The following is a 14,344-nucleotide window of genomic DNA, read 5'->3' on the forward strand; positions in this document are numbered from 1 at the left end:
TGATGTATCTATATATCCGATATTATGAATTTGTGCATTTTGATCTGCACTTTTGTATCTGAGATTATGTATTCATACATTTTGAAATGTATTGTCTGTGCTGGAGTTTTAGTGTATTTTAACTATGTATATAATGATATTGTAGATGTATGTATGTATACATTAGTATCATGTTGTGATGCTGTGCTTTTATGGATATGTATTTACTATCTGAATAAAGCGTAATAAAGCAAAATATTAATCAGTACTGGCCGCATGCTACATCAAAATCAATTCTGATCCTTTAGTCTCTTAAATGTGTCCCTTCCATTGTGTGGTGTGAAGAGGAAGAGGAAGGCCCTTGTGACCCCCACCTGAATCCTGAGAGATGCACATCACTCCTGTGCCCTTCCTCACCTTTGTCGATGTATCGTAGATTTGAAAAGTACTCTTCGCTCAAACAGCTATTCAAACAGTACCCAACTGACAATATGGAGGAGATACAGTTGTCATCGATCGAACAAGTTAACTGAATATGGCTTTGAAGAAGCTGATGATGTCATCATGACATAGATATGTTAGACATGAAGCACATATGCATACATAAATGAAGTTATGAAGACATTTTAGTTTATTGCAGTTAGACACAAAGGATATACCTATGATTCATATAGGCAGGGAACCGGCACAATTACTCAAGTATATTCCCAGCTATGCTGAAATAGCAAGACGCCACGAATGTATACGTCTAGCTTGATAGTGCATAATTGCTACTAACGTTGATGGCCATAAAGCAAAGATGGAAACCATAGGTGCATTGAAGGGAATGGGGAAGGCAAGACGAACTCCAGAATACAGCGAGAGGCTGGCAGCGTGATTCGGTTGAAGCAGACAGAGTTTCCAGTGGAGACACAGTGCACGGCCTCACCAAGAATGAGCAGAGATTGAAAGTTTCCAGTTACCAAGACACCTGCAAGGAATATAGCCTAAAATCCTTATAATTACATGCAATAGAGCTTCATTTTGTGGTCCATACAGATGTGACCTGGAAGACCAGGACAGTGCCAATTCATTCAAGAGAGACGGGGGAAAAGCTGTTCCCATCGAACCAAAGGTAGAAAGATACAACTACTATACAGCTTCAAAGCCAAATTCTGTGTATCAGGGCCTTGGTGATCAGAGATGGCAACTTGTTGGGAACACACAGCATCTTTGTGATCGTTCCCATTGCCTTGAGCAGGTTCATGAGTCCTGGTAGCTGTCAAAGGTCCCAAGATAGAGAAGACCTGTTCTGCCCAATCCCGAGCTACCTTTCAAATTTCCAAGCTAACCTGCAACTTTATATTTGTTACATTAGAGGTGGGCCTAGGAGGAGCCACCAGAGATGGCTATCCAATGGTTATACTAACCCCATATACTACATATATAGTCTTTCTTAATTAACCAATCCCCTCCCTCAATAGGTTTTCTGCGATGCAGCTCATTTTGTGATATCACTAACAGTTAAATGGTGTGACACCTGTTTGGAGGATGAGAACTCTTGGAATTACATGCTTTTCAAGTGTGATCCCTCTCATTTTGATGAATTATAAAAACAGTAAACATTGCCCTATGGTGGAGTCTTCCATTTATGTGCCTGTGATATTGTTGGGGCCCAGGTACCCTCTTGCTGGTAATCAGGGTAGCTGCTTAGAGCGCCCATGCCACTCCTTTGCAGGTGCATGGGATAAGTCAGCAATTCACAGTCTTTACGCAGAGAACTCTGCGGTGGTCGGCTGGAGCCAAGAAGGAAGCACTTCCCGTAGTATTGCTATACAGAACGGAGCCCGCCAGGGATGTGTGTTGGCGCCAAGGCTGTTCTGCATTTTCATTAATGAAGTTTTGAAGAGGTTGTCGGCTGCCCAGACTGATGCCCCTTTGCTAGCAGATGACAAGTTTCATGCATTGTTGTTTGCCAATGATGCTGTGCTCTTCTTTCTCACATGGCTGGTGTGTACAAACAGCTGGAGATTTTTGTGTCTTTCGCAAAGAATGGGCTTGCCTTGAATATCACAAAAAACAAGTCTATGATCTTCAATGCCAATTCCAAGAAGAAGCACAATCCCTTATCTCTCTTTGTAGAAGGGGTGCAATTGAGCAGGTTCAGTCCTATGATTATCTAGGTCTGAGAGTTATGGCATCATGCAGTGGAAAATGCAGGTTAAGAAGGCCAACCTCACCTTGGCTAGATGTAGTGGGGCCCTCACTAGATTTATCAACGAACATGGGAATCGGGCAGTGCGGGTTTTGCTGCAGACCTACAAAAGCACAAGCATGCCAGGCAGAAATGTCTGGGGCGGAACACTGGGGGCACGTGGAGACCAAGTCCCTTGCAGTGGCTGGGACAACATTTCTGAAGAATATCCTTGGTTTTCCCACTGCGGCCCTAAACATGGTATCTGGATTGGAGGGGTTTCAGATGATATTTAAGTTACGCCCGGTCCTTTACTGAGCTCGCCTGTGGTCTAATCCACACCTTCGTGAATGCAAAAAGGCTGTTACAGATGTGTTGTCCCAGCAGGGGGGCAGCTCCTTAAAGTGGGATGCCCATGTGAAAGGATATCTGGGTTTGCGAGGTCTGGAGGATTATTGGTCAAATCCCTCACTCATCACACCGGTTGCAAGGAAGCAATCAAGAGTGGAGTAGCAGCAAAGGTGCGGGAGGACACCCGGGGGAGATCCAGGGCTTCTGAGCAGCTGGCAGATATCTTTCAATAAAGACGAGGGTGGGCTGTGAAGATTACCTGGACTATCTCTCGCCCAGCTGTGAAAGAGCATTATATTTAAAGTTCTGTGTTGGAATCTTGCCGACTGCTGTATTTCGGCATAGATGTAATATTGCAGTTTCCACGTCATGTATCCTTTGTGGTGAGTCTGAAGAGGCGATACAGCACCATTTGTTACTCTGTCCGGCCACCATGTCTCTGAGGAAGCGCTCCCTGAAGCCTCTGTTCTTAAGCCGTGGATGTAGGTCCCTAGCTGGTGCTATGGTAATTTGCCTGGACGCCTCGGATAAGGAGGCTGTGCTTGCCACTACAAGTTATCTGAGCTGGGCAAGAAAAATGTATATGAGGAAGGCTAAGTTACTGAACAGTGCTATGGGGTAAAGGCATCTTTCAGTACAAACTGCTATTTGTATGTATAATGTTTATCTGTTTTTATTTGGTTTTAAGGTAAAGCACTGATTGTGTAGTTTTAGTGGAGTAATTATGAGCTAAGCGATTGTGACAATGTAACTAATGTGTTTTTTAACTTTTATGTGAACTGCTTTTATGACGATTCGTTTTACTTTCCCCCTCCATTGTGGGATTAAACAAAGTATGTGGGCTTTACTTACCTTGTGTTAGCTGTGTGCCATCCAAAATAAGTTAAAAGAATTACTGCTTACCTCAATCTGGGGCTCCCTGATTTCAATAGTAACTGTAATTGTATAGTACATCTTTAGGTTTTACTCACCTAGTATAACTGTGTGTTATGACAAAAGTAGTTATAGGTTTTTACTGCACCTAGAATAAGTGTTTCACTATTCATCAAAAGTATACTGTCGGCGGGCGTGGCCAGCGAGCGCGCAAAGAAGACGTAAATCTTCGGCGCTCCCGTGGCCGCCTGAAACATCCTGCTAAATCCTGCCATATGGATCGTGTAAAAGCAAAATAAAGATAACTCCGGGTGGCGGAACCTCGGAGCAATACCCGGCAGAGAACAGAGCCAAGTTTGTAAAGGGAAACGCGAGATATCGGCGTTGGAAGTTTCGCCTGGGAATTCCCCGAGCCCGAACAACATGGCCGCCTCCAAGACCCGCTGAAGCGTGACGGGGACCAGCGAAGGCAGCCCACGAGCCCCGACTGCTGAACGCAGCAGCCGCGCCAGCATCCCCGGGGCGATCCGAGGGCGTGCCACCACCGAATCCTGTCATCTGTCCCCTGGGCGGGGAAGAGCAGTGTGGGCGAGCCCCCGGCCTGCGACATCGGCTGGAACTGCTGCCGGAGCCGCGTGGTGCAGCCAGGGGACGGGGTGCGGACGTCTCGACCCGCCCCCGGAGGCGGAGAGCAGATCCCCCCAGAGGGGGAACCCGACACAGGCGGTGACAGCTCGGAGTCTACCCCTCCACCCCCCGGATCCCAGGACTAAAGTGAACGGCCTAGGGTAGGCCGCTACGCGGGACCTGCCAACCCGAATCCAATGTGCCCATAGGGAGTGCCCCTGGGGGAAACAGCAACATACGCACGTACACGCAATAAGGGCAGAAGCATAACGACACCTCCAGTGCGCAAAAGAAGCCGATCCTGACGAACGGGGCCTCCTCCACTGGCACTGACAGATATACGGGGCCCTGCACAAAGCAACACCATGGGCAAAGAAAAAAGCAGAAAGACCTCGACACAAAGCACCATGGACCAATATGCCACAAGCACATCCACCATACAGAGCACCGAGGACCGTGGGTTGACCCCCCCTCCGCCAGACGAGACCCTGTCACTCAAGGATGTGCTGGCCGCCATCGCCAGCTCGCGCTCCTCGGTGGAGCAAAAAATGGACGCCATCTCTACCGAGGTCTCCTTCCTCCGCCATGACCTCCATAAACTGTCATCCCGAACTGGGGAGGCGGAACAACGTATCTCCGGTGTGGAGGATGGCCTCGGTGGGGTGCACCAACAATTGGCGCAAGCACTGACCAGATTGAAAACCCTGAAGGCCCGAGTGGATGAGGGAGAAAGCAGGTCCCGCCGCAACAATATTCGCATCCTGGGACTGCCGGAACGCGAAGAGGGACCCAGCATGGAGCTTTTTCTGGAGGAGTGGTTGGCGGACCTTTACGCGCCAAAGACTCTCTCGAACTTCTTCTCGGTGGAACGTGCACTCCTCATACCCTCAGGCCGCCAGACCCCGGGCGCACCCCCAAGGACAATCATCACGAGGCTCCTCAATTATCGCGACAGGGCCGCCATTTTACAATTGGCCCGAACTAAAGGGCAATGACATATAACGGAGCCAGAATTGCATTCTATCCAGATTATACCCGCGAGGTCCAGAAAGCCACACAATCTTTCGAGCACCTTAAAAGGAAGCTCCACTCTATGAACGTGAGATACGGGCTGCTGTTCCCGGCCCAGTTGAAAATCCAGCATGAAGGTAAAACCGTCCACTTCACCGATCCTCAGGAAGCCTGGAAATGGGCCGAGACCCATATCGCAGGGGACTGGACTGCACCCATTCAAAACCACAGAGGTAGACCAAGACCCCGACCACGGGGAGATGGACCCGCCCAACGACCCATACCGGAGATCCCAGCGGACCCGGACGAAGACTGCGATCCCTGATAAGGTTCCTGGAACAGACATGTTGGCCAGAGAGGGGAATTCACTGTACCATCAGTGCGCTCAACGATCAATCCTTTTCTTGGCAACCACTTGCAATGCAACGCTCCTCCCGGGACGACACCTGTGATGGGATGCCGTCGCTCCCACACAATTGATCAGAGAGTCACGCGCTCCCATCGCTAACACACCATGCCATCGGCGGACACCACGCCCCTGACCCGAGACACCAGACCCGCAAGCGAGTAGTAAGTTGGTGGGAAGGTGACCACAGTTCATATTAAGTTAATCTGGCGACACAGTTTTGAGCACCAGTAGAGTTTGGGTGACAGATACTTCATGTTGGGGAGGAGTATGGGGAGGGGGGAAGGGATACAGTTCTATGTTAGTTACTTTCCGTGAAATCACACCATATCCACATTGATCAAGATGCCACCGAACACACCATGTCCGCTGCTAACGCCTCCACCTCACACATGCGCCACATCTCCACAGCCAAACGCACCATGCACCCACCTGGCACAACCTTCCAGATCTCTAGACAGTAATGACCACACAGCACCAAGATGACCCCACTTATGAAAACGCACTAGCCCCAATGACACCCAACGAACGCCACAGGTCTCTCAAAATCATCACTTGGAACGTAAATGGCATGGGCTCAAGTATAAAACGCCGACTAGTCACGCAATTCCTTAACAGATGCTCTCCCGACATAGCCCTCCTAACCGAGACCCACATAGGGGGGCTCAACCTGCCAGTTCTTTCACAGAACTAATTACCGACTAGCATACCATGCAGGGTACACGATAGGATACCAGGGCGCCCTGATCCTTTTACATAAGCGACTCCCTTTTGATCTATCTGCTGTGGTACAGGACCCCTCGGGCCGTTTTGTGATGATCCGGGGCGCGCTGAGGGGAGAGACAGTGGCCATTCTAGCGATATATTCCCCGCCGGGGTTGGGGGAGGGTCTCCTGAGGGAGGTGACGGCCCTGATGGCACAACAGCAAGCAGAGGTGTGGATCGTGGGGGGGGATTTTAATGATGTTATGTGCAACACACTTGACCGGACCCACATCTGCAGCCGGAACCCAGACCAGCCCACGCGGCTGGTGACCTTCACATCAGCGCTTGGTCTGAGCGACGTGTGGAGAGAACTCCACCCTACAGACCAAGGATTTTCCTTCCACTCGGGGGTCCATGCATCCTTATCCAGATTGGATTACCTCTTCCTCCCGGCCCCAGAAGCATATAGGGTTATAACGGCAGATTTCCTTCTCCGGGGCATATCAGACCACCATCCCCTGAAGGTGACGCTCCGTACGGATCATCCCCTGCCACCCAAAACATGGCGGCTAAATGGCTACTACCTGGGCTTCCCCCAGTTCGTGGAGCACATTACGGACAAATCCAACAAATTATTTGAGATCAATACGGGCTCGGTAGAGGACCCCGTGATATTATGGGAGGCACATAAGACAGTGCTGAGTGGGGAAATGACAGCCTGGATCTGTAACCAAAAGAGAGAACATCACAGGAAGGTGACGGAGGCAGAGGAGGAAGTAAAGAAATGGAAAACTAGATTTATATATCTAACGCTTCCCCGGAAATACACCGCTCACTCCTGAAGGCTAGAGCATCCCTCCATAACACGGCGGTTGATAACGCACAGCAGGCGCATTGGGAATCAAAGACCAGAATTTATGAGCAAGGGGACAAAGCTGGCAAACTATTGGCATGGCTGGAAAGACGGAAGGAGGGGCACAGACACGTCAGACAGATTACCGGCGGCCCGAACGGGCCGGCCCAAACAGACCCAGAAATAGCGGGGGCCTTTGCCAAATTCTATACTACGCTTTACGCCGCCCCAACGGTCCCCACAGACGCTTCCCTCCTGGATGAGATTGCGCTTCTGCAGTTATCAGAATTGCAAAGGACTCACTTAGACAGGGGATTAGACGAAACCGAAATAACGGAGGCCATGACCCGGCTACAACCTGGGAAGACACCTGGCCCGAATGGCTTCCCGGCCGAGACCTGGAAGAAATTGGGCAACAACAAGATGGCCGCCCCCCTCCGGGACCTATTCCTCGCTGCCAAAGAACAGGGCACCCTCCCACCGGATCTACGAACGGCCAGCATAGTGGTCATTCCCAAAAAAGGCAAACCCCCCCGACCAGTGCACATCGTATAGACCGATATCGCTTCTCAACAGTGAAACTAAAATCCTTGCCAAAGTACTGGCCAACAGGCTCCAAGGGGTAATATCCTCACTGGTCCATCAAGATCAATGCGGCTTCATGCCGCAAAGATCGACCAGAATGAACCTACGTCGTTTACACCTGCTATTGGAAGAGGCCCCAACCCTTAACACTCCACTCGCGCTCCTCGCATCGAAATTGATTTCAATAAAGCGTTTGATTCGGTGGTGTGGGCAAGCCTCTGGGCAACAATGAGGTGCATGGGCATCGGCGAAACTTTCCTTAGCTGGATTCAACTCCTATACGAAACCCCAGTAGCCACAGTTAGGGTGAACAGCTGGACCTCCGGGACCTTCCCGCTGGGCAGAGGCACCCGGCAGGGCTGTCCTCTATCTCCCCTCCTCTTCACCCTAGCAATCGAGCCACTGGCCCGATGGCTCTGACAAGTCACCACGTGGTCCGGATTCCATTGGCCAAATGGATGGGAGGACAAGCTTTCCCTTAACGCGGACGACTTATTACTCTACCTGAGCAATCCAGACCAAGCATGCCCAATCATAACCCAAATGTTAAAGACCTATGGGGACTTCAGTGGCCTTAGAGTAAACTGGGGGAAATCAGTTCTCTTCCCAGTAAAAGGGGATGATCTAGCAATCCCCCGGGACTCCCCGTACCGAATAGAAAGAGAAGGCTTCCGCTACCTGGGCATATGAGTTTCCGGGGCTCTCTAAGACTATGTGCGTCACAACCTGCACCCACTAACGGCCCGCTTCGCGGGGGACGTACGACATTGGATGCACCTCCCCCTCACACTCATGGGAAGGGCGGCCCTCTTCAAAATGATGGCACTTCCACGGTTTCTCTACGTACTGCAGAGCGCCTCACTGGCCATACCAAACTCGGAATTTGTCCTGGTGGAACGCCTCCTCAGGGAATTGATATGGAAGGGGGGCAACCTCGAATTGCACTGACCACGCTGCAGCGATCGATCTGGGAGGGGGGTATCGGAGTCCCACACCTGAAGTCCTACTACTGGGCCAGTCAACTAAACATAGTGAATGACCTCCTCCATGGGGACCGCGACCTACCACACATTAGAGCAGAACTACCCTTCAGGCAGGACACCCCACCACTCGCAACAATGTATCAACGCCTATCCAGACCCCCCGCACAGACAATGTCCTCTCACATCGCAATCGTTTGGAAGCAGACACACAAGCACATAGGCTGGGGGAACAAGATTACCATGACACAACCACTATGGAATAACCACATGCGGACGGAAGTATGGAAGCTGCCCGCCTGGACCCGGTGGGTGAGGGCTGGAATAACCACGATAGGAAATATCTTAACAGAGGGCTCTATTCTTTCATTTGAAATGCCCCAGCAGGAATATGGTATTTCGGCAGCAGAACACTACCACTACACACAATTATCACATGCACTCAGTGGCCACAGGCAAGCACTTGCCGACGCCCCAGATTACACGCCCCTGGAACGCAACTTACTCCCACAACACATCCCCACCAAGGTAACTACCACTCTATATAAAGCTATGAATGCATTCACCACCCCAGAGCTGACCAGCCTCAAAGCCAGATGGGAACGGGATGTCGGGAACATTGAACCTGAGGACTGGATCCAGGTTCTCATGCATCCACGTGAAATCTCTATAGACTCCAGAATAAGACTGATACATCTAAAGATACTTCACAGGGTATACTACCCTCGAGTGGCCCTTTTTGGTTGGGGAAAGGCAACAGATCCCAACTGTTTGAAATGCCGGGGGGAAGAGGGCACCTTCATCCATCTCCTCTGGGACTGCCCTAAAATCAAGACCTTCTGGACACAATGCTTTCAAATTTTGGCAAGAGCACTGGGTCGCACGTAGAATTGCGACCCGCAATAATGTTACTGGGGGTCCCAGATGAGAACATCTCGAACAAATGGGAGGGCATTCTTCTCTCCACAGCAATGGGCCTGATAAAACGTGACATTGCACAGAAATGGGGAGCCCCGGAGTGGCCGACAGCGGCTCAGTGGTCCAACGAAATGGGCATCTGCGCGGAGAAAGAACTCAGAATTTATACAGCACGGGGATGCCCGGCAAAGGCCACAAAAATCTGGGGAAAGTAGGAAGAACGTGTGACCTGAGATCGGTCAGAGGGGTGGGAGAGCGGGAAGCGCACGAGCACAACATGGACACTGCAAAGAGCATATTACTGGAAAGGTGATGTACAGAGTGGCAGAGACAAACAGATCGATGATCGACCCGGCAAAGGGAGAGGGAAGGTGGGGGGGAAAAGTTGGTATGTTGCATGAATGTTCAAAACCATCAATAAAATATGTTTATAAAAAATATAAAAAAATAATTAAAAAAAAAAAGTATACTGTCCAGTTGACTGACTGTGTGATTTGTGCTAAGAATCATTATACAACTGGAAGGGTCTACTGCCCTTGCATTACTGAAGGTAATTGTAAAAAGTAACCATTGGTTTTTACTCACCAGGAATAGGCTTGACCTATACTAAATGTGTATGAAAAGATTTTGACTTCCCTAGAACTACTGTTAGGTACTTCAAATAAGGTCTATACTTGGGTCTGTGTACTTTCAAGTATAGTGTTGTGCTTTTATACTGTGATTTCATATAATGTTTTAGTGCTTACTTACCCCTAGATTTATCTGGGCCTACTTGCATTTAAATACATTTTTACATACTTAGGGCCTCATTACACGGTAGGCGGTAAGGGTTAACGGTCACCGGTAATGGTACCGGTGACCGTTAACCCTTACCGCCTTACTACGAGGTCCCTTAGCGGGTTGGAGAATTTAACGCCTGCTTTTTGCAGGTGTTAAAAACCAACCCGCTAAGGGACCTTGGTGCTAATTACGGCACCGCAAATTTGCGGTGCCGTAATTAGCACCTTCCCCATTCCCATTATGCCCTATGGGGCAAAAAGGGGAATGGGGAAGGGCAATGGTGGAAGGGGGAATTACCGCCCCACCAACCTTGGAATAGGGCAGTAATTCCCCTTTCCACCAAGGCGGTGCCGGTATTTTACCGGCATGGACCAAGGTGCTATTAGCTCATAGTGTTCAGTGTTCAGTGTTTCTTTGGATCATTTGTATGACAATTTCACTCGTACTGATTCTACAGCCCTCTCTCCCTCCTAAAATATGCCTGGCTGCTCTGTCCACGCTACCATGAACTCAGGTGGTACAGCCTTATATTAAGAGTGGAGTCTTATACTGCCTCAGCTGAATGGTTTTACTAAGCCCTTAGTTGGACTTGCCAATAGGGAACTCTGGAGATTTCCCGGTAGGCCTCTGTACCCTGGGCCGCTTTTGTGTGGTAACCTATTTTATTTCCACATTTTCTCATAAGAAAAGGGTTGGGCTTACTGAAAATGTGTAATATGGGGCCACTTTGAACATTATTTCCAGGGCCTCTTTTGGTTCCCAGTCTACCCCTGCCCTTCGGCACAATAAATATCTCTCTCTCTTCAGAAGACCTTAGCGCGTCAAGGGCACTATAAAAATTAGCAACAGCACAGAAAATCATACACCACCATCCCATCTCCCCCTGCCTCACTCCTGCATGCTGTTCCACTCCTTCCCGGTGTGCTACCCTTCCTTCCATCTTCCGGTTTGAGTTGCTGCCTTGCAGTGGAGGCCCTACAGCAAACAGCTCTACACAAGCAACTAAAATGGCAGGACATAATGTACCCACTCCCTTGAATTCTCATGTTTCCTCTTCTCCTGTTCCTCCCTTATGTCTCCGTGTTGCCCTCTCCACTCCCTCTTCTGTTTACTCAAAGCAAATTGAAGTAGCTGAGTAGCACGAAAGCGCATTATGTAAGAAACTAACAGTACATGACATGTTGCTGCAGTGTGCAGGCTCCACATTCATCCATCTTTACATTCATTGGGCCTCATTACACGGTAGGAGGTAACCATGGCGCTACCCCCTTACCGCATTCCGGGTCCGTATTCCCGGAATAGGGACTTACCGGGTCATTCCAACCTTGGAGGACCCGGTTAGTCCCCATTGTAAAAGCCATTCCCCATTCCCATTTGAGCCCCCATAGGGCTCAATGGGAATGGGGATGGAGCTAATAACGGTACCGCAATTTGCGGTACCGTTATTGGCTGTGAAGTCCCTTAGCGGGTCCCGTCCTTAAAGCATGGTAAAACCAGGCGTTAAGGACGGGACCCGCTAAGGGACCTCGTAGTAGGGCGGTAAGGGATTACCGGCACCCGTGCCCTTACCGGTGCCGGTAATCGCTTACCGCCTGCCGTGTAATGAGGCCCATTGTCACTTATTTGATATTGGGACGAATTTGTCTAAATGTTACAAGATTTGCAGGCATTGCAAAGGGTTGAAAATGAGAATTGGCAGGAACAATTATCACAAAAAGATGTTTAAAAGACCAAGGGCCTGATTCACAAAGCGTTTTTCAATGGGTGCATTGTTGTATTCCCATTGATGGGATATACTATTAGAATAACAGTTAAATGAATTTTTGACAGCGCTGATCTTACCTTGATAGGCACCAGACAACCTCCAAACATTGACAGCCAGGCAGAAGAGAACGATCGTGGGTCCATCGCACGGCCACATAGCGCCAGCGAAACGTATAGATGAGAAGCGGGGTCTATGTTTCCTTTAATCACTTAAAATATCTGGATAAAGCTGTATCCCGGAAATGGCAGGCGTCCTGCAAAGTGAAGCAACACAGAGTTATGAAGAAGCAACGCAGGCCTGGGCCTTCCCGCTAATGCTCTAATTTTAAAGGGAAAGCGTCTCTCCAGATGAAGACCGTCTCACAGCCCAGCCGTGTGCGCGAGAAAAGCAAAGCTACGTCCAAGCAGCTTCGCTACAGACTTCATAAGCAATATTCTCTAAAGGAAGCCTTGCATAATGGCGAAAGGCGAGTGGCAGCGGGGCATTTCTTATGAGGAACACCTCGGACGTGATTGCCTCACTTTCACACGCAATACTTTGAAATGCAATACCGCTCAAGGCGGGGTCTAATTTCTTCAGGCAATGAACCTCACTTGTGTTACAATCATATCTGGCTTCCGTCCAGGATTCAGAGTTAACGCCTACTATTTTCCTGTTACTAAACTGTGACAAGGAGGGATGTAGCTGTGTTAGATTACTTGAAGCACTTCCCAAACATAGGTTGTAATACTGTGCAACTGCCCTAAACATTTTGGAAATTAATTAGCTTGAAAAAGTCATACTAGCAGTGCAGTCACATACCGTCTCAGCTGCTGTTTGTTTCGGGACAAAAGGCGCAGCACCAAGGCGTGCGTTTTTATAGCGACTTCTCAGGTCAAAGTCTCCGGCTACCGCCTGCCCCACTGGTATCTGTTGCAAAGTTTGATAACTAAAAGAACTGCACAATTCACATACTTGCAAACTACACTTGAAGGCAGAGTGCATGTACTTCTCTTCTCAGCAGGGAAAGCATTCTTTCAATGGGAGAATGCCAGCGTTTCTCAGTAGTTATGTATTTATTTATTCGTTTATGACACATTTTTTAAAATAATACATTACTTTTCAGATTTTCATCTGGAAAATAATACTCAATTTTTCGGATCATAGGAGTCATACATGAGCGTTACATTAGGCAATGGAAGAATCTTTTCACTGGGTCCCTGGCGTCTTTAGGATGTCTTTTCTTAACAATCTGTCTATTAGCGCTAGGAAGAATATCAGAGCGTAACTCAATTTATTGTCAGATCCATTAGCAAACAAGGACCACCAGCAATATTTTGTTCTCAAGTTTTTTAGAGCGGAACAGTGCAGTTAAATGTTTTATGGTTTCTTCGGCAATGTTACAAAATCTGCATTCAAGGTCAGATGTTGGCAGTCTATTTCTCATGTATAAAGATTCCTTTGTTCCAAACAGATGAAGCCGAAGTTTCATAAATATGGCTCTTTGACTTCAAAAGGCCTTTGTTTCCACTGACATTCTTCATCAATCTATGTTGAGCTCTTTGAACAGTAGTATTAGTCCCAATCTTGTACCCATAGTTTCGTTTTGACCAAGTTTGGGTTGGTCTGCAAAATACTATTATCAGTATTGAGCTCCCGAAGAAGAAGAAGGTCTTCGCATCGATCAGCCCATTGCCATAAAACTGTTTTATGTGAACTACCTTTTGGATTGCAAAGAATGTCGAATTATGGGGGTCGATCCTCAGCAGCAGTTTTTCTATAAATCGACAACATGTTCCATGCGACTCTCGCGTTTATAGAAGTGAGCCCCAGCTCGTAGCGAATACACGCGGTACGGACCCCCCTACGAATCTGTAATACTCTGCGCCAGAATGTGTTGTCGAACGATGACCATAATAAGTGCGAACATCCCAAGGCACATTGGGCTCCGTTTATCAGGGCTGGTGCAACCTTCTGATTGTAAAAGACAACCACTGGCTTCAATGAAAATTTGCCATATTTCATGTTAATAACTGAGCCTTGGGCTGATAGTGGTCGACATTTTGTTTTTGCCTTTTTTATCCAAGGAGCATCGTTGATACTGCTGTTGATGCACATGCCAAGGTACTACGTTTGGTTTACGCATCTTACAGGTTTCTTTCCCAAGTACCACTGAGGCTTCTTTTTAGATGTTTGTTTCCTCCCTATGAGGTTTTGGAGAATTAGAATCTCAGATTTAGCTGGATTTATTTCTAGGTCATTTGCATCAACATACTTTTCTAATGCAGCCAATTTTTCGCTGCAAACCAATGGGCGTTATGTCTATCAAAACCACATTGTCTACGCAGAGCATCCATCC

General features: G+C 48.5%; 1 protein-coding gene across 1 annotated transcript in view; it reads right to left on the reverse strand.

The window, feature by feature from the left end:
* The window catches only part of LOC138455172 (fatty acyl-CoA hydrolase precursor, medium chain-like), a 419,018-nt gene extending 406,525 nt beyond the window's left edge, over positions 1-12,493 (reverse strand). The window contains exon 1 of the mRNA XM_069607090.1: positions 12,084-12,493. Coding sequence (XP_069463191.1) covers positions 12,084-12,162 — 79 coding nt within the window. The 5' untranslated portion in view covers positions 12,163-12,493. The remainder of the gene's footprint in view (positions 1-12,083) is intronic.
* Positions 12,494-14,344: the final 1,851 nt, after the last annotated feature.

The sequence above is a fragment of the Ambystoma mexicanum genome, chromosome 1p (genome assembly GCF_040938575.1).
Source record: "Ambystoma mexicanum isolate Mex_15411 chromosome 1p, UKY_AmexF1_1, whole genome shotgun sequence".
Taxonomy (NCBI): domain Eukaryota; kingdom Metazoa; phylum Chordata; class Amphibia; order Caudata; family Ambystomatidae; genus Ambystoma; species Ambystoma mexicanum.